Source organism: Aegilops tauschii, chromosome 6 (assembly GCF_002575655.3).
Source record: "Aegilops tauschii subsp. strangulata cultivar AL8/78 chromosome 6, Aet v6.0, whole genome shotgun sequence".
Lineage (NCBI taxonomy): Eukaryota > Viridiplantae > Streptophyta > Magnoliopsida > Poales > Poaceae > Aegilops > Aegilops tauschii.
In genome coordinates, this window is record NC_053040.3 from 426,931,731 (window position 1) to 426,955,162 (window position 23,432).

At 44.3% G+C, this 23,432-nt stretch overlaps 1 protein-coding gene across 1 annotated transcript; it reads left to right on the plus strand.

Annotated features, from left to right (window-relative positions):
- The first annotated feature begins 441 nt into the window (after window positions 1-441).
- Window positions 442-4,307, plus strand: LOC109773352 (pyruvate dehydrogenase E1 component subunit alpha-1, mitochondrial). Its single transcript, XM_020332044.4, has 8 exons — window positions 442-1,311; window positions 1,414-1,493; window positions 2,030-2,107; window positions 2,928-3,023; window positions 3,111-3,182; window positions 3,317-3,370; window positions 3,458-3,523; window positions 3,947-4,307. Exons 1-8 carry the CDS (start codon window positions 636-638, stop codon window positions 3,989-3,991), a joined length of 1,167 nt encoding a protein of 388 aa, XP_020187633.1. The 5' UTR covers window positions 442-635; the 3' UTR covers window positions 3,992-4,307.
- The last annotated feature ends 19,125 nt before the right edge of the window (window positions 4,308-23,432 follow it).

Below are 23,432 nucleotides of genomic sequence, written 5' to 3' on the forward strand. Positions count from 1 at the left end.
CGATAGCCAATCGATACATGAAAATTGAGATGCTAGTCGTATCATCAATCATTAACATCATGAAAATTGAGATGCTAGTAGTTCTATTCTGTTCATAAGAAAAATGTACTTACGTCAGAACTTATTAGAGACCACCAAATATTATACTGCCCCAAGTGGCAACCACCCCAATAAAGTAGGAGGAAGATCAGATTTCATACGCGATCGATCTGAAAGAGCTGTGCTTAAATAAATATATACAAGAACCCCCCTGCAAAAATAAATAAATAAATAAACATATACAAGAATCTTTTCCTACAAAAAACCCTGACGCAATTGTCGTCTTGTCAATTTTTAAGAGGAGGGTAATCAATGTTGCAAGATTTATTATTAACCTATGTGGCAGTCAAACTGGCCCTAACCAATAAGATTGCGTCGCACGAGCGCTGCGCCGCCGGCCCGCCAAGGCCCACCAGGCAAGCCGAGGCACCAACCTCTTCCATCCATCTCCTTCTCCCCTGCAACCATCTCCCCTTAATAAGGAGGCGACCAGAAAAATCTCCTCCTTCCTTTTATCTCTCCCACATCCCACCCACCCCCCGCCCCGGCCCGCCTCCGCCCCTCCTCCCCCCGGAACCCTAGCCAGCCAACCCGCCATGGCCGCGGCCATGCTCCTCCGCCGCCTCCCGGCCGCGCGGCCCCCCCTCATGGCGGCGACGCGCCTGATCTCCGACTCCACGGCGCCGCTCACCATCGAGACCTCGATGCCCTTCACGGCCCACATCGTCGACCCGCCCTCCCGCGACGTCGCCACCACCCCCGCCGAGCTCGTCGCCTTCTTCCACGACATGTCCCTCATGCGCCGCATGGAGATCGCCGCCGACTCGCTCTACAAGGCCAAGCTCATCCGCGGCTTCTGCCACCTCTACGACGGCCAGGAGGCCGTCTGCGCCGGCATGGAGGCCGCCATCACCCGCAAGGACTCCATCATCACCGCCTACCGCGACCACTGCATCTTCCTCTCCCGCGGCGGCGACCTCGTCACCGCCTTCGCCGAGCTCATGGGCCGCCAGGTCGGCTGCTCCCGCGGCAAGGGCGGATCCATGCATTTTTACAAGAAGGACGCCAACTTCTACGGGGGCCACGGGATCGTCGGCGCCCAGGTGCCCCTCGGCTGCGGCCTCGCCTTCGCGCAGAAGTACAGGAAGGAGGACACCGTCTCCTTCTCGCTCTACGGCGATGGCGCCGCCAACCAGGGCCAGCTCTTTGAGGCGCTCAACATCTCGGCCCTCTGGAAGCTGCCCGCCATACTGGTCTGCGAGAACAACCATTGTAAGTTCGTCCGCCGATCGTAGGAAATTCGGATTGCATCTGGATTCCTGTTTTTTTTTTCATCTGACGTGACGCGATCTGGTCGCTATTTCCGTTATGCAGATGGGATGGGAACGGCGGAGTGGAGGGCGGCCAAGAGCCCCTCCTACTACAAGCGTGGTGACTATGTGCCTGGATTGAAGGTAATTTCAAATCCCTCTTGTTGGTTTTGCTAATCATTGTGCATGGATTGATGAGGGTTGATTAGCATCGTGGATTTTATTATTCTGCGTGCTATGTTTGATTTCTTTTGGTGTGTTTTAAATGGAGGGTTGACCTCATAGATTCTACCTATATATGTCTTTTGAGTTACAGAAGAGGCCTTCCTTGGTCGAAGGATATATAATTGGTTCACTATGCTATTTTAATTCATGCCTAGCTGTTCCAACATGTACAGGAAGTAGTTTCTTCAATAATTTATTCATTACTATGTTTTCCTGAGGGCAGCTTTAATTTGTCGTAAGTTACTATGTTTGTATAGGAGCTACAATGTTTACTTAGGAGTAGAACTTCATCTTCCCTAGCTTATTGTCCATGATGAGTTGGGTTACACTTCAAACTATGTCTTTGTTTTAACCTGCATTTGTGAGCCAATTTCTCCTTTGAATGCGAGGTGATAACATAAGCTTGCATTACATGTTTATGTCCTATTAACATCCTCAAATTATGTTTGGTGTAGGTGGACGGAATGGATGTTCTTGCTGTGAAGCAGGCATGCAAATTTGCGAAGGAGCATGCCATTGCAAATGGCCCAATTGTTAGTGCCCAACAATTTTTGTTTCTTCTACAATTTAAGTATGCATATCAGTATAATGCCTAAGACTGTAATAACTTAATTTACCCGCACTCCATTTTCTCTTGAAAAAAAATCATCTGCTATGCCTAGCTCAGGTGTCAGATTTGCCTGACATTAATAATTTGCCGGATCTGTGTCCAAGAATTTGGCCTTGCTTGTTAGTCTATCACTTGGTGGCTCTCTACAGTAGGTGGCTTGAATTATATGTTTGCAATTGTTCCATATAGGTGATTTATGGATTGGAGACTTGGATCTGAATACGCTGTATACTTTGATGATCAATACATCTAACACTGATTCCATCTTCTTTTGCCTTCCATTGTTTCCCATCGAAACACTTGATTGTTCTGTTTCCAGAACCCCAAATATCACATTGTTTTGTCAATGTCAATTTCTGCTAACCGCTAAAATACCCGTTCACCCGTGAAGTATGGAAATGCTATGCACTCGGCCTGATGACAGCTTTGAACACTGATTGACCCGATGCTAACTTTAATGTATTGTTGGCTGCTGCTGATTCTTTTTGCTACTTAATTTCGCGGGCAGTTACAGTCCTCTTATACATGGCCGTTATTATTTCCATAGTAGTCCACCTATTGTGAATAATACTCCCTCTGTCCCAAAATAAGTGTCTCAACTTTGTACTAGCTTTAGCACAAAGTTGTACTAAGGTTAAGACACTTATTTTGGGACGGAGGGAGTATGTTTTTGGGATAGTTTTGTAAAGTGGAGTTATTTTGTTAGTAGTGCATGATAGTTACTAATATTTCCCATTATTTAGGTTCTTGAAATGGACACGTATAGGTACCACGGCCACTCTATGTCCGATCCAGGAAGCACTTACCGCACCAGGGATGAGATCTCGGGTGTAAGACAGGTTGGAATGTTGTGACCTTTATTTTAAACGTTGTTTTGTGCCAAATATTTCTATTTCAGACTATTATTTGTTTTGTGGTATCAACAGGAGCGTGATCCAATTGAAAGGGTTAGGAAGTTGCTCTTGGCTCATGACCTAGCAACCCCTGCTGAGCTCAAGGTATGTATGAGCTTGTATTGAAAATTGTCAGTTATGTTTATTGTATAAATAGCAAGTGAGAATCATAGATACAGAATTACCATTTAAATAAGAGGAAAGTTCTAATTCTTACTATGAATATGTTTTCATCTCAGGACATGGAGAAAGAAATTAGGAAAGAAGTCGACGCTGCCATTGCTAAAGCCAAGGTTACCATTGCATTTGGATATACTCCTTTTGTGCACTCTAAATTAGTTGTGCTTATCACTTACATATACATGTATTGATATCTCCAGGAAAGTCCTATGCCTGATGCTTCTGAGCTCTTTACAAATGTCTACGTTAAGGGTTTCGGCGTTGAGGTCAGTTAATGTCTGATCTAATTTATGTAGGCTACTCCGAAGTGAATTCACCATTTTTATCTTGAAGTGATTCTGGACTTGTCAAACTGATGGTCACAGCTTTTAATCTTGTGAACTGGCATTTTAGTCTAATGTCTTGTTTGTGCTAGTAGTAAGTTGCAAAGAATTGAATCATAACTGCTGTTGCACAGTAACGAGATGGAATACTAAAATTTTATGATTTTGGTCAGAACCGACAATTTTCATTGCCTCTTGAAAATATGTTTTCTTCTGTACTACCTCTGCAACTTAATATAAGACGTTTTTTGACACTATGACTTTCAAAAAACGTCTTACATTTTGATACAGAGGTAGTATGTGCTATAGTAGATTATATATTGGTCGAACCATGGCTGCACTAACACGCACTACTTGATGATGCAGTCATTTGGCGCAGACAGAAAGGAGTTGAGAGCTACACTCCCATAGGTCACCAACCTGAAGATGAAGATGAGTACTCTTCTAACACGTTGAGATATCGAGGAGAAATAAGCATCGGTGAACAAACCCTTGGGTGTTGCTGGCAGTTTTTGTTGCAAAACGAACCTGTATAGAGATGTGATGTCAGGGGAATTCGTTCCTTATTTGTTTTGTTTTCCTTTTTTTTTTCTTCTGCAATTCAGTTTAACTGCTGCTGGCTGGCTTCTTATTGAAGCTAGTGATTTGGCCTCCATAATCGCTTCTGTTCGCAAAATCATGAGGTGGAAATTAATGTTTGCCTGTTCTTGCCGTATGGCGACTGTTATATTTCCCTGTTCTCTTAGTCTTATCAAAGGCAGCAAGGTGGTTGTTGCAGCAACTCGTTAATTGCCTAACTGTGATACGCTTAACTAGCTATTAGTATATGCTCTGGTTATTGTCTGCTAGCCTTTTAGATTATGTTTTGTTTTTGCTACCATAGACCAGTTGTCAGATGTACTTGCAGTCATGATTTTGTGCCAATGTATATGGTGCAATTCAAGCATCCTATCGCAACACTTCCTGAAACTCTGAACGACTACCCACTCGCTGGTTTGGGCATCACCGAGGAGATATGGCACCTCTCCTATGATTGCGGCACCATGGGCTTTGTTACTTTTGATGGAATCATCATCTTGGAGACATGATCTTGCCTGGAGCACATGGTTTGCGCTGATGTGGTTCGCCGGGAACCGTCGGAGGCGGGGTGTGCGTCATGTCTACGGTGGTGCTTCCGTTCATGACAGCGGTGGTGAGCACTCTGTTTGGTTGCATTTTCATCTCAGCATAGTTGTTCCCTCTTGGTGCATGTTCATCTCAGCATTCATCTTCATGCATCCTCCTAGTGTATTTATGTTAAGCTAGTGCGGACTCATGCATCCTTCATACACCCTACCAAACACACCCGATTTGGAATGTAGGCAGCGCCACACAAGTTCCGTTGGCCATCCTATTGGGACCAAGAGTGGCACATGTCTGCTCGTCTTTAGATATGTCCTCTCTCTGGTGTCAACGAGGTTATCGAACATGCTTGTGGAAGGCACGACCGACAGCAAAACGGAGTGCTTATTGATGAAGTTGCGGTGAAGTTGAAGTTGGTAGGTCATGGGTGTGATTGATGATGTACGATGACATCGCTTTTGCCGATGTGGTGCTTTTTCGTTTGCGTTATGTTTTCTCGACCTTTTGGCGTTTCCGCATGTTTTATAGTGCTTTAGACCTAGTCTATGTAGGTGTAGTGTGTCATTTGTACATGTTTTCACCTAGTTTTCTGGATCTTTGTGATGTAGTGGATATATGCATCTGTGTTTGATATTACATCGGTATCGTGTATGGGCTGACATGGTAAGCACGGAGACCTAAACCTTATAAGGTTGCTCGTTACAGTATACATACCTAGGCTTGAATCACTGAGTGAATGGACTACTTGGATAGAGGGATTAGGTGTGCTTGGGCACCAAAGTGGACTTTCGAGATTGTAAGCTGCTATTTTGTAGTATACCCTCACATGGAAGAGGAATGTGGTTTTTTTTTATCCCAATCATACCACTAAGTTTGTGGAGAGTGGAGACCAAGGTTGTTCTTTAAGGATAATGAAGTTACAAGTTAGAGAAACTGATTTGTAGGAGAACGACTGTATTCCATCCTTGCTTATCCGAGGGAACTTTTTTCCAATGGCTCGTGCGCATGTGGAACCTATTGAATGTTAAAGAAATACAATATGCATAAGCGCTCTGCCCCACCTGCTCTTATAGTCAAGGGCGATATGTTTGGGACATTTCAATGTTCAAGGAACAAACAGGTGTGATCAAATGGAGTCATATAAGCTCAAGGATGATTGGCAGATATCAACCCCAGCAACGTACCTAGAATCTTGGTCCTGGGGCGCCAGTGTTCAAATTTTGTGAAAACCTACACTACATATAATATAATTTGGTCTAAACATTGGTTCTCCATAAGTAGTCTTGAAATTGCATCAACTTGTTACGTATTTAGTGTTAAGTACATAGTAAAATTTACTTTGCAACTTTAGACAAGTGCCATGGGACCCCCCTGATCCGCCCCTAAATCAGGTATTGCACCACCGGAAGCGCTCTAAGAAAATCTTGCGTCATATGCAAGGCAATAGGGATTGCATGTTTACATATCGAGATGTGATTATCTTACAATTGTGGGTTATTCAAATGCAGATTTTACTGGGGGGCACTCGTTTGAGGGGTAGAAAGTTTCAAATAAACAATAAATGCTTTATCAATAGCACGAACATACTTTTTAGCATGTTGTGAGGCTAGTGAGAAGGCTGCATGGCAAAAAACGAGACTTCAAGTGGTAGACAACATTTGGAAGCAACTAACATTATACTACGATCATAGTTTTAAATAGCCGGCTATAGCTCCGCTATAGCCTTTTCAGCAGGGTGCCGCTAAATGATCGCCTTCACAAATAGCCCTATATAGCCCGCTATAGCTGATTTGGAGGTCCGTCGCTATTTTCCATAGCCCGCTATTTAAAACATTGACTACGATAATGAACCCACAGTTCTCTATCCTGTGATAGGTGAAGTGGTGCTTTATATATTTTTGAAGGCCAATGGCCATGTATTAAAAGAACCAACCCTTATAAGGCAACTCCAAAATAGAATAGAGGTTGCAATCATATCCTTAGAGAAGTCAACACTATCTTTCTCCGCACATGACAACAACGTGCCATGAACCATGCTTGATGTCGTGGTTGGAACTCTGCATCATCGTGGAAGCCATCAAGAAATTGAATCTGTGTGGGAAGTCTTCGGGCTATGCCAGAAGAAGCCAATGACCACCATCCGAAGAACAAACGGATCGTCACCCCAAAGAAGAGGATAAGGAGAAGGGATGGACATGACGAAGATGATCGCCACCTCCATCAATAGGGACTAGGAGAGACACTGCCACTACCTTGATGTCGCGACTAAGACGCACAAGCGCCTCCCTACATCTGAAAGAATCCAAACAACGCTAACACTACCTCCTAGAACCAAAGGAACAACAGAGAGAGCCACAACATCGGAGGGAGATCTGAAGGAATTTGTTTGTCGTTCTTATCGCCACCACCGTAGCCAAAACCATGGATAGTCAAAAATCATAATTGATCAAGTCTAGACTACTAGATGCACATGGAACAAGGTCTCATGTTCCACTCTCTCACGTAGCTGGCAGAGCAGCCAACCGGTGTGAGGGAACCCCGGTGAGGCTGGTGGCCAGGTTGCCTTCTCTTCTTCTCTCTCTACGTAAGGATTTGGCGGTTATAAGTCAAGTGGTGTTGCGAAACACGACATCAAGTATTTCCATGAGAAAAATAATACCGTGAAAATTAAATCCAGGATTAAACCATTCGTGTTAATCCATTTGCCTTAAGCACATATGATGTAGGGCAAAACCCTACTTCATGATCTTTTCACACTTGGAGGTGGGGAAAGGAGCAAATCAAGAGAAGAACTCAAGATGAACACTCAATTGACATTTGCAAGATACATACAGATCTGAATGTTGCAGGTCCGTTGACTAAACCTCTTCCACGGGCAAAGCATGATCAACACCAGAACTCTATGGGTGTTAGATTCATTACCATGTAATGCTAGATTATTGACTCTGGTGCAAGTGGGAGACTGTTGGAAATATGCCCTAGAGGCAATAATAAAGTGGTTATTATTATATTTCATTGTTCACGATAATAGTTTATTATCCATGCTATAATTGTATTGACCGGAAACTCAAATACATGTGTGGATATATAGACAACAACATGTCCCTAGTAAGCCTCTACTGGACTAGCTCGTTGATCAAAGATAGCTATGGTTTCCTAGTCATAGACATGAGTTGTCATTTGATAACGGGATCACATCATTAGGAGAATGATGTGATGGACAAGACCCAAACTATAAACGTAGCATATGATCGTATCAAGTTTACTGCTATCGTTTTTCTGCATGTCAAGTATATGTTCCTATGACCATGAGATCATGCAACTCACTGACACCGGAGGAGTGCCTTGTGTGTACCAAACATCGCAACGTAACTGGGTGACTATAAAGGTGCTCTACAGGTATCTCCGAGGGTGTCTGTTGAGTTGGCATGGATCAAGACTGGGATTTGTCACTCCGTATGACGGAGAGGTATCTCAGGGCCCACTCAGTAATACAACATCACAATAAGCTTGCAAGCAATGTGACCAATGAGTTAGTCACGGGATCTTGTATTACGGAACGAGTAAAGATACTTGCCGGTAATGAGATTGAACTAGGTATGGAGATACCAATGATCGAATCTCGGGCAAGTAACATACCGATAGACAAAGGGAACTGCATACGGGATTAGCTGAATCCTTGACATCGAGGTTCGACCGATAAGATCTTCGTAGAATATGTAGGAACCAATATGGGCATTGAGGTCCCGCTATTGGTTATTGGCCGTAGAGGTGTCTCGGGCATGTCTGCATAGTTCTCGAACCCGCAGGGTGTACACACTTAACGTTTGGTGACGGATAAGTATAGTTGAGTCCCGAAGGTTGTTCGGAGTCCCGGATGAGATCCTGAACGTGACGAGGAACTATGGAATGGTCCGGAGGTGAAGATTGATATATTGGACAAAGGGTATTGGAGTCCGGAATTGTTCTGGGTGATGACCAGCGTCACCGAAAGGGGTTTCGGAGGGCCCCGACAAGTGTTGGGGGGGGGGGGCATGGGCCAAGGGGAGGGGGCAAACCAGCCCACTAAGGGGCTAAGCGCCCCCTCACCCCATCTCACGTAACCAGGAGGGTTGGGGGCGCCCCCCTAGGGCTTCCCACCTCCCGACTTGGGGGGAAAGTCACCCTAGGGGAGATCCAATCTGCCCTGACCGCCGCCCCCTAGGGGAAACCCTAGGGGCGCCAACCCCTCCTCCCTTCCCCTATATATAGAGAGGTAGAGAGGGGGAAGCCGCACCCTAGAGAGCACATCTCCATGCCACGACGTTGCTTCTCCTCTCCCTCGCATCTCTCTTCCTCTCCGTAGTGCTTAGCGAAGCTCTGTTGAGATTCCGCCACCACCACCGCCACCACGCCGTCGTGCTGCCGGAGGACTCGAGCTACTACTTCACCATCGCTCGCTGGATTGAGGAGGTGAAGGCGTCATCAAGGCGTACGTGTGTTGAACACGGAGGTGTCGTCCGTTCGGCACTTGGATCGGGAGTTCGCGGGACGGATCGTGATTGGATCGCGAAGACGTTCGACTACATCAACCGCGTTTCTTAATGCTTCAGCTTAGCGATCTACAAGGGTATGTAGATCCAATCTCTCCTCTCGTAGATGGTCATCTCCTAGATTGATCTTGGTGAGCATAGGAATTTTTTTTGTTTCCCATGCAACGTTCCCCAACAGTGGTATTAGAGCTAGGTCTATGTGTAGGTGACATCACGAGTAGAACACAAAGGAGTTTGTGGGTGTTGATATTTAGATTGCTTCCTTCCTTGGTCTTTCCTTGATTCGGCAATATTGTGGGATGAAGCGGCCCAGACCAACCTTACATGTCCACGTACATGGGACCGGTTCCATCGATAGACATGTGACTTTGTTGCATAAAGATGGCTGGCGGGTGTCTGTCTCTCCCACCTTAGTTGAATCAGATTTGACAAAGGCAGTCTTTGTAGAAGGTGAAAGTGCAATCTTGCTCTTAAAGAATATTTTCGATATTGATGACAAATTTACATATAGGGGACTAACCGTGTTTGCTAAATATATACACAGGTTGTTAGTCCTCTGGTTTTTCTAATGTGCATCATGATCACATCATATGAGATCTTACTCAAGCAAATTATCAATGAGGAAAGGAGCAAACAAAGACGAAGCATCGTGCTCTTTTATATTTCTTGAGTAATAGGAACCCCGCACTATTAAGAGGGGATCCGAGGTATAGGTTCAAGGCTTGCTCATATTTTGTCTCACAAGAACTTTTTCACAAAGGACCAAAATCCCTAGCAAAACCCCTTAGCCAAAACCTACTACTCCTCCTCGTTCTCTACACAAACTCCTTGCCGGATCATCCGAACGGTGCCCCAGATCATCCGGGCTAAACCCGGATCGTCCGGACCTTGTTCCGGATCATCCGGGTAATGTGCGCCCTTCATCACAGAACAGTGATGGTTGAATCCGGATCATCCGGACGGTGCCCCGACAGCCCGAATCGTCCGGATACTGTCTCGGATCATCCGGGTAATCTTGCCCCTATATTTACAGAACCTTGGTGGATGTAGCCGGATCATCCGTACCCTGACCAGACCATCCGGATGGTCTTCCGGATCATTCGGGCAGGTCAATCTCTGTCTAAACGGCTCTAATTTGCTTGTGGTATAAATAGTCCCTTACCTATTCGAGATAAGGTTTAACACTTCACTCAAACACGCCTCAAGAACACCAGTGCTCCCTCTCCCTTGCTCACACACTAAATCCTAGATCCCGGTTTGATTCTTGAGAGTTTCGAAGAGTTGTTCCAATCAAAAGAAATATCTTCTCCCTCTCCTTCTTGTGACCGAAGCAAATCGTGAGTTGAGCAAGCCTTGAGCTTTTCCCCTTGGATCTTGTTACTCTTGGAGGTTGGAGACTCCTAGGCGGTAGGAGTCTTTCGGAGAGGAATCAACCATTGTGATTACCCCCGGAAAAGTTTGTGAGGGTTTGGAGACCACCCCAAGGTCTACCACTAGTGGTTGAGAAACGCCTTCGTGGTGTTGTCTCAAAGGGAGAATAGGGTGAGCCTTCGTGGCGTTGGTGTGCCTTCGTGGTAACATCCACCTCTCTAACGGTGACGTAGCTTCCCTCCAACGAAGTGAACATCGGCATACATCCTCGTCTCCCGGAGTTGCGGTTATTCCTAACCCTAACTCTCTACTTGTGGTTACTTGTCTCTTAGCACTTACTTATATCATATTGTGCTTGCTTATTTACATACTTGTGTCACTTGTTTAATCTTGCTTAGCTCTTAGCTTCACACTTGCAATTGTTAGGCTCACCTTCATATTCCGCATTATTGCCTAAAATTGCTAAGTAATAATTAAAATTTGTAATTGTACCTATTCACCCCCCTCTAGGTCCATCTCGATCCTTTCAATTGGTATCAGAGCCTCGTGCTCTATTCTTGTGGCTTAACCGCCCTAGAGTGAGATTCCTCGATGGGACTCCCTGTGTTGCAGATCCGAAGGATAAAGGCGAAGCTTCTTCAGAAGTCAAGTCCTTTACTTCTGAGGATCTAGAATGGGCCCTTGCTAAGCAAAAAGAGGAGCATGATGCTTCTCTTGAGGCCTTGGTACAAATGAGAATAGCCACGTTGTCCACGGTGCTTGCACCACTTTCGGGTGGTGCGGCTTCGAGGCCAGCTGTGCCTACTCCGACACTTGGTCAACAACCTCCTAGCAATGAACACTCCAGTGTTCCTTGGCTTTATGCAAGACCCCAAGTTGAGAAACCGAAATATAACCCTCAAGGAAAACCTCCTTTACTTGATGCCACTTCTGATTTTGCCTTGTGGAGAGTTGCTATCCAGGATCATCTTCGATATGGAAACGATGAGATGCTGGAGATCTTGGAGTATGGTTACCATGTGGTTGATCCAAAGAATCCTACACCAAGAGAAATTTATGACAAGAATCTCAATGACACTGCAATCATGTGTATAAGGAGAGGTATGGATGGTTGAAAAGCAAAGGAGACCTTTCATACACATCACAAGTGCCAAGGAACTATGGGAAAGTATTATAAGATCCAAGACCGGTACCTCCACCCACCGGAGTGCTCAATATGAAATTGCCAAGGGGCAATTGCAAAACTTTTGTATGGAGAAAGGTGAAACTCCCAATCAACTCCTTAAGCGTCTCATGACTCTCACCGCTGACATTGAGTCGTGTGAGTGTGACAAGACACAAGATGGATTCAACATGACTAAGCGATTCCTTGTGGACAAGTTGCTTCATGCTCTTGCCCCATATCACCATCAAATGGTGTGGGACATAAGACAACACCATGCCTTCAAGGAAATGACTACAGATGACATAATATCCACTTTCCAACTATTTGAAGAGTCGAAGGCAAATGCTACAAAACATCTTGCCATGCATGGTACTCCAACATCAAAGATCAATCTTGCATTGAAGGCCAAACATGTATGTGAAGATGAGCAAAGTGAAGAAGAAGAAGAAGAAGATGATGATGATGATGAAGATGGTGATGAGGTTGATCTGATGAGGGCCCTTCATATGAAGACATGGCTCTCTTTGTCAAGAAGTTTAGCGCGGGAAAATTCAAGGTAAGATTTCAAAAGAAGAAAGTAAGAAAATGCTACAACTGTGAAGAAACCAACCACTTCTCCAACGAGTGTCCTTATGAGAAGAGAGAGGATACACCAAGGTTTCCCAAGACCTTTCCCAAGAAGAAGTTGCCAAATCATTTGAACTCCAAGCTCAGGAAGAGAGATGGGAAAGCAATGGTTGCTCAAGAAGAATCCGATCCGGATGATGTTAGTGGTGTTGCCGGAGTTGCTCAAGATTCTTAAAACACATTGAGGCTAGTCAACAAGAGTGGTGATGTTGTCACCTACAACTACGCGAAGGACTACAAGGGCAACGCTCACAAGTGCCTCATGGCAAAGGCCGTGGTAGAAGATGGAGAGGACCAACACTCTCCTGACAAGGTCAAGGTAACCCCACGATCAAACCCTCCTCTTTTCACTCCTCCTACTCCTAGTGATGAGTATCTTGATGCAGAGGATAGTTATGAGGATGATGATATAGATGATCCTATGCTTGCTAAACTAAATAAGTTCATGTGCTCCCTCAAAGGAAAGAAGCTCACTATGTTTCGTATGCTTATGGAGATGGTGAGTAAGCACACCATCACCATTAAGGAACTCGAAACCCTCGTTACCGAGGAAAAGGAAAAATATGAAATCCTTGAGCAGAAAGTCCAATATGAGGAATCACGAAATGATGAACTATACTTGAAAATTGGTGCAAACATTGATGTTCATACTAAAGATCTTGCCTCCTTGAAAAAGGCTATTGACTCTTGCGAAGAGTTGATGGATGATAAAAGTAAGCTTGTGAAGTCTAATACTTCTCTCTCTAAGGATTGTGAGCTCCTATCCTTGTCCCTCAAGACTAAGGAAGAAGAGCTCACCCTTCTTAAAAAGAGTTTTGAGACGCTCAAGCTTACTTATCTTGAAACTCTAGCCAAGGCTTACTCTTCTCCTATTATCAATGTTGATGCATGTACTACTAACTCTAGTAGTGATCTAGCATCTATTCTTGAGGAGAATCACTTTCTCAAGGCTCAAATCGAGAAAGGTCCCATGACATGTGCTCAAGGTCAAAAGAACCTTGATGATGTATTGAGGCAACACAATGAGGTGTTTGCCAAAGAGGGGCTCGGGTTTGACCCAAGCGCAAGCAAGAAGAAGACGCCTTCTCAAAAGTGCACCACCCCTCTAAAAGAAACTTTTGTATGAGAAGGGCACAAGGAGAAAGGTAAGGTTGTTAGTGGGAAGGCCACATGGGGCATACCCACTCTCAACAAGCCAAAAGAGTTCATGCCTCCATCCTATGTTCTTCGTAAGACTAAGGATGGAGAAGTTTATGCAAAGTTTGTTGGTCCTCGAAATGCATTTCAGTTTTATGCTACTTGGGTCCCTAAGACCCTTGTGACTAACCTGAGAGGTCCCATTGCAAAATGGTGCCTCTAATCAAGTCATAACTGTTTGTAGGTTGCTTTCTTCGGTGGAGTAAAATGGGTGATTGACAGTGGATGTACAAATCATATGACCGGAGATAGCAAATTGCTCTACGATTTCATGGAAGCTATTCAACCATTTATGAGCATTATGTTTGGTGGAGGATCAAAAGGACATGTACTTGGTTTGGGTAAGGTGGCTATCACAAATGACATGTCTCTTGCCAATGTCATGCTTGTCCAATCCCTTAAATACCATTTGCTTTCTGTTCGCCAATTGGCTTCTGTTGGTTATGATACACTCTTTGGACTAACGGATGTGAAAGTCTTTAAGAGAGATACTCTCGAAGTGGCCTTTGTTGGAAAGTTGGATGGCAACCTTTACACGGTTGATTTCTCGAAAGAGAGCACATTCCATGCAACTTGTCTAATGGCCAAGGCCGACAAGGGGTGGCTATGGCATCGCCGGCTAGCCCATGTCGCATGAGAAATCTTCAGGATCTCTTAAAGGGTAATCACATCCTTGGACTAACCAATGTCTCTTTTGAGAAAGATCGTGTGTGTAGTGCATGTTGGGGAACGTAGTAATTTCAAAAAAATTCCTACGCACACACAGGATCATGGTGATGCATAGCAACGAGAGAGGAGAGTGTTGTCCACGTACCCTCGTAGACCGAAAGCGGAAGCGTTAGCACAACGCGGTTGATGTAGTCGTACGTCTTCACGATCCGACCGATCCAAGTACCGAACGTACGGCACCTCCGAGTTCAGCACATGTTCAGCTCGATGACGTCCCTCGAACTCCGATCCAGCCGAGCTTTGAGGGAGAGTTCCGTCAGCACGACGACGTGGTGATGATGATGATGTTCTACCGATGCAGGGCTTCGCCTAAGCACCGCTACGATATTATCGAGGTTGATTATGGTGGAGGGGGGCACCGCACACGGCTAAGAGATCCAAGAGATCAATTGTTTTGTACCCAAGGGGTGCCTCCCTCCCCGTATATAAAGGAGTGGAGGAGGGGGAGGGGGCCAGCCACCCTAGGCGCGCCCCATGAGGAGTCCTAATCCCACCGGGAATAGGACTCCCCCTTCCAAGTGGGAGTAGGAGAGGAGAGGGAAGGAGAGAGAGGGGGAAAGGAAAGGGGGGCGCCGCCCCCCTCCTTCTCCAATTCAGACTGGGGGGAAGGGGGCGCGCTGCCGCCCTTGGCCGCCCCTCCTCTTCTCCACTAGGGCCCAATAGGCCCATTAGTCTCCCCGGGGGGTTCCGGTAACCCCCCGGTACTCCGGTATATGCCCGAAACTCCCCGAAACCATTCCGGTGTCCGAACATAGTCGTCCAATATATCAATCTTTACGCCTCAACCATTTCGAGATTCCTCGTCATGTCCGTGATCACATCCGGGACTCCGAACAACCTTCGGTACATCAAAACACATAAACTCATAATATAACCGTCATCGAACTTTAAGCGTGCGGACCCTACGGGTTCGAGAACTATGTAGACATGACCGAGACACGTCTCCAGTCAATAACCAATAGCCAAACCTGGATGCTCATATTGGCTCCCACATATTCTACGAAGATCTTTATCAGTCAAACCGCAGAACAACATACGTTGTTCCCTTTGTCATCGGTATGTTACTTGCCCGAGATTCGATCGTCGGTATCAGAATACCTAGTTCAATCTCGTTACTGGCAAGTCTCTTTACTCATTCCATAATACATCATCCCGCAACTAACTCATTAGTTACAATGCTTGCAAGGCTTATAGTGATGTGCATTACTGACTGGGCCCAGAGATACCTCTCCGACAATCGGAGTGACAAATCCTAATCTGGAAATACGCCAACCCAACAAGTACCTTCGGAGACACCTGTAGAGCACCTTTATAATCACCCATTTACATTGTGACGTTTGGTAGCACACAAAGTGTTCCTCCGGTAAACGGGAGTTGCATAATCTCATAGTCATAGGAACATGTATAAGTCATGAAGAAAGCAATAGCAGAATACTAAACGATCAAGTGCTAAGCTAACGGAATGGGTCAAGTCAATCACATCATTCTCCTAATGATGTGATCCCGTTAATCAAATGACAACTCATGTCTATGGCTAGGAAACATAACCATCTTTGATCAACGAGCTAGTCAAGTAGAGGCATACTAGTGACACTCTGTTTGTCTATGTATTCACACAAGTATTATGTTTCCGGTTAATACAATTCTAGCATGAATAATAAACATTTATCATGAAATAAGGAAATAAATAATAACTTTATTATTGCCTCTAGGGCATATTTCCTTCAGTCTCCCACTTGCACTAGAGTCAATAATCTTGATCACATCGCCATGTGATTTAACATCAATAGTTCACATCATCATGTGATTAACACCCATAGTTCACATCGTCATGTGATCAACAACCAAAGGGTTTACTAGAGTCAATAATCTAGTTCACATCACTATGTGATTAACACCCATAGAGTACTAAGATGTGATCATGTTTTGCTTGTGAGAGAAGTTTAGTCAACGGGTCTGCCATATTTAGATCCGTATGTATTTTGCAAATTTCTATGTCAACAATGCTCTGCACGGAGCTACTCTAGCTAATTGCTCCCACTATCAATATGTATCTAGATCAAGACTTAGAGTCATCCAGATCGGTGTCAAAGCTTGCATTGACGTAACTCTTTACGACGAACCTTTTGTCACCTCCATAATCGAGAAACATATCCTTATTCCGCTAAGGATAATTTTGACCGCTGTCCAGTGATCTACTCCTAGATCACTATTGTACTCCCTTGCCAAACTTATGGTGAGGTACACAATAGGTCTGGTACTCAGCATAGCATACTTGATAGAACCTATGACTGAGGCATAGGGAATGACTCTTCATTCTCTTTCTATTTTTCTGCCGTGGTCGGGTTTTGAGTGTTTACTCAACTTCACACCTTGTAACACAGGCAAGAACTCTTTCTTTGACTGTTCCATTTTGAACTATTTCAAAATCTTGTCAAGGTATGTACTTATCAAGTGTCTTGATCTATCTCTATAGATCTTGATGCTCAATATGTAAGCAGCTTCACCGAGGTCTTTCTTTGAAAAACTCCTTTCAAAAACTCCTTTATGCTTTGCAGAATAATTCTACATTATTTCTGATCAACAATATGTCATTCACATATACTTATCAGAAATGTTGTAGTGCTCCCACTGACTTTCTTGTAAATACAGGCTTCACCGCAAGTCTGTATAAAACTATATGCTTTGATCAATTTATCAAAGCGTATATTCCAACTCCGAGATGCTTGCACCAGTCCATAGATGGATCGCTGGAGCTTGCATATTTTATTAGCACCTTTAGGATTGACAAAAACTTCTGGTTGCATCATATACAACTCTTCTTTAATAAATCCATTAAGGAATGCAGTTTTATTTATCCATTTGCCAGATTTCTTAAAATGCATAAATTGCTAACATGATTCGGATAGACTTAAGCATATCTACGAGTGAGAAAATCTCATCGTAGTCAACACCTTGAACTTGTCGAAAACCTTTTTGCGACAATTCTAGCTTGGTAGATAGTAACACTACTATCAGCGTCCGTCTTCCTCTTGAAGATCCATTTATTTTCTATGGCTTGCCGATCATCGGGCAAGTCAACCAAAGTCCACACTTTGTTCTCATACATGGATCCCATCTCAGATTTCATGGCCTCAAGCCATTTCGCGGAATCTGGACTCATCATCGCTTCCTCATAGTTCGTAGGTTCGTCATGGTCAAGTAACATGACCTCTAGAACAGGATTACCGTACCACTCTGGTGCGGATCTCACTCTGGTTGATCTACGAAGTTCTGTAGTAACTTGATCTGAAGTTTCATGATCATCATCATTAACTTCCTCACTAATTGGTGTAGGAGTCAGAAGAACAGATTTCTGCGATGAACTACTTTCCAATAAGGGAGCAGGTACAGTTACCTCATCAAGTTCTACTTTCCTCCCACTCACTTCTTTCGAGAGAAACTCCTTCTCTAGAAAGGATCCATTCTTAGCAACAAAGAATTTTTGCCTTCGGATCTGTGATAGAAGGTGTACCCAACAGTTTCTTTTGGGTATCCTATGAAGACGCACTTCTCCGATTTGGGTTCGAGCTTATTAGGTTGAAACATTTTCACATAAGCATCACAACCCGAAATTTTAAGAAACGACAACTTCGGTTTCTTGCTAAACCACAGTTCATACTGCGTCGTCTCAACGGATTTAGATGGTGCCCTATTTAACGTGAATGCAGCTGTCTCTAATGCATAACCCCAAAACAATAGTGGTAAGTCGGTAAGAGACATCATAGATTGCACTATATCCAATAAAGTACGGTTATGACGTTCGGACACACCATTATGCTGTGGTGTTCCAGGTGGCATGATTTTGTGAAACTATTCCACATTGTTTTAATTGAAGGCCAAACTCGTAACTCAAATATTTGCCTCTATGATCAGATCGTAGAAACCTTTTTTTTTCTTGTTACGATGATTCTCTCCTTCACTCTGAAGATCTTTGAACTTTTCAAGTGTTTCAGACTTGTGTTTCATCAAGTAGATATACACATATCTGCTCAAATCATCTGTGAAGGTCAGAAAACAATGATACCCGCCGTGAGCCTCAACACTCATTGGACCGCATACATCGGTATGTATTATTTCCAACAAGTCTGTTGCTCGCTCCATTGTTCCGGAGAACGGAGTCTTAGTCATCTTGCCCATGAGGCATGGTTCGCAAGCATCAACTGATTCATAATCAAGTGATTCCAAAAGCCCATCAGCATGGATTTTCTTCATGCGCTTTACACCAATATGACCTAAACGGCAGTGCCACAAATAAGTTGCACTATCATTATTAACTTTGCATCTTTTGGCTTCAATATTATGAATATGTGTATCACTACGACCGAGATCCAACAAACCATTTTCATTGGGTGTATGACCATAGAAGGTTTTATTCATGTAAACAGAACAACAATTATTCTCTAGCTTAAATGAATAACCGTATTGCAATAAACATGATCAAATCATATTCATGCTTAACGCAAACACCAAATAACATTTATTTAGGTTCAACACTAATCTCGAAAGTATAGGGAGTGTGCGATGATGATCATATCAATCTTGGAACTAATTCCAACACACATCGTCACTTCACCCTTAACTAGTCTCTGTTCATTCTGCAACTCCCGATTCGAGTTACTAATCTTAGCAACTGAACTAGTATCAAATACTGAGGGGTTGCTATGAACACTAGTAAAGTACACATCAATAACATGTATATCAAATATACCTTTGTTTACTTTGCCATCCTTTCTTATCCGCCAAATACTTGGGGTAGCTCCGCTTCCAGTGACCAATCCCTTTGCAGTAGAAGCACTTAGTCTCAGGCTTAGGTCCAGATTTGGGCTTCTTCACTTGAGTAGCAACTTGCTTGCCGTTCTTCTTGAAGTTCCCCTTCTTCCCTTTGCCCTTTTCTTGAAACTAGTGGTCTTGTCAACCATCAACACTTGATGCTTTTCTTGATTTCTACCTTTGTTGATTTCAGCATCACGAAGAGCTCGGGAATCGTTTACGTCATCCCTTGCATTTTATAGTTCATCACGAAGTTCTAGTAACTTTGTGATAGTGACTAGAGAATTCTATCAATCGCTATCTTATCTGGAAGATAAACTCCCACTTGATTCAAGCAATTGTAGTACTCAGACATTATGAGCACATGCTCACTGGTTGAGCTATTCTCCTCCATCTTGTAGGCAAAGTACTATCAGAGGTCTCATACCTCTCGACACAGACATGAGTATGAAATATCAATTTCAACTCTTGGAACATCTTATATGCTCCGTGGCGTTCAAAACAATTTTGAAGTCCCGGTTCTAAGACGTAAAGCATGGTGCACTAAACTATCAAGTAGTTATCATACCGAGCTTTGTCAAACGTTCATAACGTCTGCATATGCTCCTGCAATAGGCCCGTCACCTAGCGGTGCATCAAGGACATAATTCTTCTGTGCAGCAATGAGGATAATCCTCAGATCACGGATCCAATCCGTATCATTGCTACTAACATCTTTCAACTTAGTTTTCTCTAGGAACATATCAAAAATAAACGGGGAGCAACATCGCGAGCTATTGATCTACAACATAGATATGCTAATACTACCAGGACTAAGTTCATGATAAATTAAAGTTCAATTAATCATATTATTTAAGAACTCCCACTTAGATAGACATCCCTCTAATCATCTAAGTGATCACGTGATCCAAATCAACTAAACCATGTCCGATCATCACGTGAGATGGAGTAGTTTTCAATGGTGAATATCACTATGTTGATCATATCTACTATATGATTCACGCTCGACCTTTCGGTCTCAGTGTTCCGAGGCCATATCTGCATATGCTAGGCTCGTCAAGTTTAACCTGAGTATTCCGCGTGTGCAACTATATTGCACCCGTTGTATTTGAACGTAGAGCCTATCACACCCGATCATCACGTGGTGTCTCAGCACAAAGAACTTTCGCAACGGTGCATACTCAGGGAGAACAATTATACCTTGAAATTTAGTGAGAGATCATCTTATAATGCTACCGTCGATCTAAGCAAAATAAGATGCATAAAAGATAAACATCACATGCAATCAATATAAGTGATATGATATGGCCATCATCATCTTGTGCTTGTGATCTCCATCTCCGAAGCACCGTTATGATCACCATCTTCACTAGCGCGACACCTTGATCTCCATTGTAGCATCGTTGTCGTCTCGCCAACTATTGCTTCTATGACTATCGCTACCGCTTAGTGATAAAGTAAAGCAATTACAGGGCGATTGCATTGCATACAATAAAGCGACAACCATATGGCTCCTGCCAATTGTCGATAACTCGGTTACAAAACATGATCATCTCATACAATAAAATATAGCATCATGCCTTGACCATATCACATCACAACATGCCCTGCAAAAACAAGTTAGACGTCCTCTACTTTGTTGTTGGAAGTTTTACGTGGCTGCTACGGGCTGAGCAAGAACTGTACTTACCTACGCATCAAAACCACAACGATATTTCGTCAAGTTAGTGTTGTTTTAACCTTCTCGAGGACCGGGCGTAGCCACACTCGGTTCAACTAAAGTTGGAGAAAACTGACACCTGCCAGCCACCTATGTGCAAAGCACGTCGGTAGAACCAGTCTCGCGTAAGCGTACGCGTAATGTCAGTCCGGGCCGCTTCATCCAACAATACCGCCGAACCAAAGTATGACATGCTGGTAAGCAGTATGACTTGTATCGCCCACAACTCACTTGTGTTCTACTCGTGCATATAACATCTACGCATAAAACCAGGCTCTGATACCACTGTTGGGGAATGTAGTAATTTCAAAAAAATTCCTACGCACACAGAGGATCATGGTGATGCATAGCAACGAGAGGGGAGAGTGTTGTCCACGTACCCTCGTAGACCGAAAGCGGAAGCGTTAGCACAACGCGGTTGATGTAGTCGTACGTCTTCACGATCTGACCGATCCAAGTACCGAACATACGGCACCTCCGAGTTCAGCACACGTTCATCTCGATGACGTCCCTCGAATTCCGATCCAGCCGAGCTTTGAGGGAGAGTTCCGTCAGCACGACGGTGTGGTGACGATGATGATGTTCTACCGACGCAGGGCTTCGCCTAAGCACCACTACAATATTATCGAGGTGGATTATGGTGGAGGGGGGCACCGCACACGGCTAAGAGATCCAAGAGATCAATTGTTGTGTCTCCAAGGGGTGCCTCCCTCCCCGTATATAAAGGAGTGGAGGAGGGGGAGGGGGCCAGCCACCCTAGGCGCGCCCCATGAGGAGTCCTACTCCCACCGGGAGTAGGACTCCCCCCTTCCAAGTGGGAGTAGGAGAGGAGAGGGAAGGAGAGAGAGGGGGGAAGGAAAGGGGGGCGCCGCCCCCCTCCTTGTCCAATTCGGACTGGGGGGAAGGGGGCGCGCGGCTGCCGTTGGCCGCCCCTCCTCTTCTCCACTAGGGCCCAATAGGCCCATTAGTCTCCCCCGGGGGGGGGAGGGTTCCGGTAACCCCCCGGTACTCCGGTATATGCCCGAAACTCCCCGAAACCATTCCGGTGTCCGAACATAGTCATCCAATATATCGATCTTTACGTCTCGACCATTTCGAGACTCCTCGTCATGTCCGTGATCACATCCGGGACTCCGAACAACCTTAGGTACATCAAAACATATAAACTCATAATATAACCGTCATCGAACTTTAAGCGTGCGGACCCTACGGGTTCGAGAACTATGTAGACATGACCGAGACACGTCTCCGGTCAATAACCAATAGCGGAACCTGGATGCTCATATTGGCTCCTACATATTCTATGAAGATCCTTACCGGTCAAACCGCATAACAACATACGTTGTTCCCTTTGTCATCGGTATGTTACTTGCCCGAGATTCGATCGTCGGTATCTCAATACCTAGTTCACTCTCGTTACCGGCAAGTCTCTTTACTCATTGCGTAATACATCATCCCGCAACTAACTCATTAGTTACAATGCTTGCAAGGCTTATAGTGATGTGCATTACCGAGTGGGCCAAGAGATACCTCTCCGACAATCGGAGTGAAAAATCCTAATCTCGAAATACGCTAACCCAACAAGTACCTTCGGAGACACCTGTAGAGCACCTTTATAATCACCCATTTACGTTGTGAAGTTTGGTAGCACACAAAGTGTTCCTCCGGTAAACGGGAGTTGCATAATCTCATAGTCATAGGAACATGTATAAGTCATGAAGAAAACAATAGCAGAATACTAAACGATCAAGTGCTAAGCTAACGAAATGGGTCAAGTCAATCACATCATTCTCCTAACGATGTGATCCCGTTAATCAAATGACAACTCATGTCTATGGCTAGGAAACATAACCATCTTTGATCAACGAGCTAGTCAAGTAGAGGCATACTAGTGACACTCTGTTTGTCTATGTATTCACACAAGTATTATGTTTCCGGTTAATACAATTATAGCATGAATAATAAACATTTATCATGAAATAAGGAAATAAATAATAACTTTATTATTGCCTCCAGGGCATATTTCCTTCAGTGCATGCATAGCCGGGAAGCAACATCAGTCAAAGCACCCACCCAAGAATATTGTGTCTACTTCAAGGCCTTTGGAGCTCCTTCATGTGGATCTTTTTGGGCCTCCTTCATGGGATAGTCTTGGTGGGAAAAAGTATGGGCTTGTCATTGTTGATGATTACTCAAGATATACATGGGTTTTCTTCCTCAAGTCCAAGGACGAGACGAAGATCACCTTCATTGATTTTTCCAAGCAAGCACATCGCAAGTTTGACAAAGAAATCTTGGCAATAAGAAGTGATAATGGCTCTGATTTCAAGAACTACACCTTGGAAGAATTTCTTAGTGATGAAGGGATTGAACATCAATATTCAGCTCCATACACTTCCCAACAAAACGGTGTAGCAGAGAGGAAGAACCACACACTTGTGGAGATGGCAAGGTCCATGTTGGATGAATACAAGTCGCCACATAGTTTTTGGGCCGAGGCTGTCAACACTGCATGCCATGCATCAAACCGGCTCTTTCTCCGCACTATATTGGAAAAGACTCCATATGAGCTTCTAA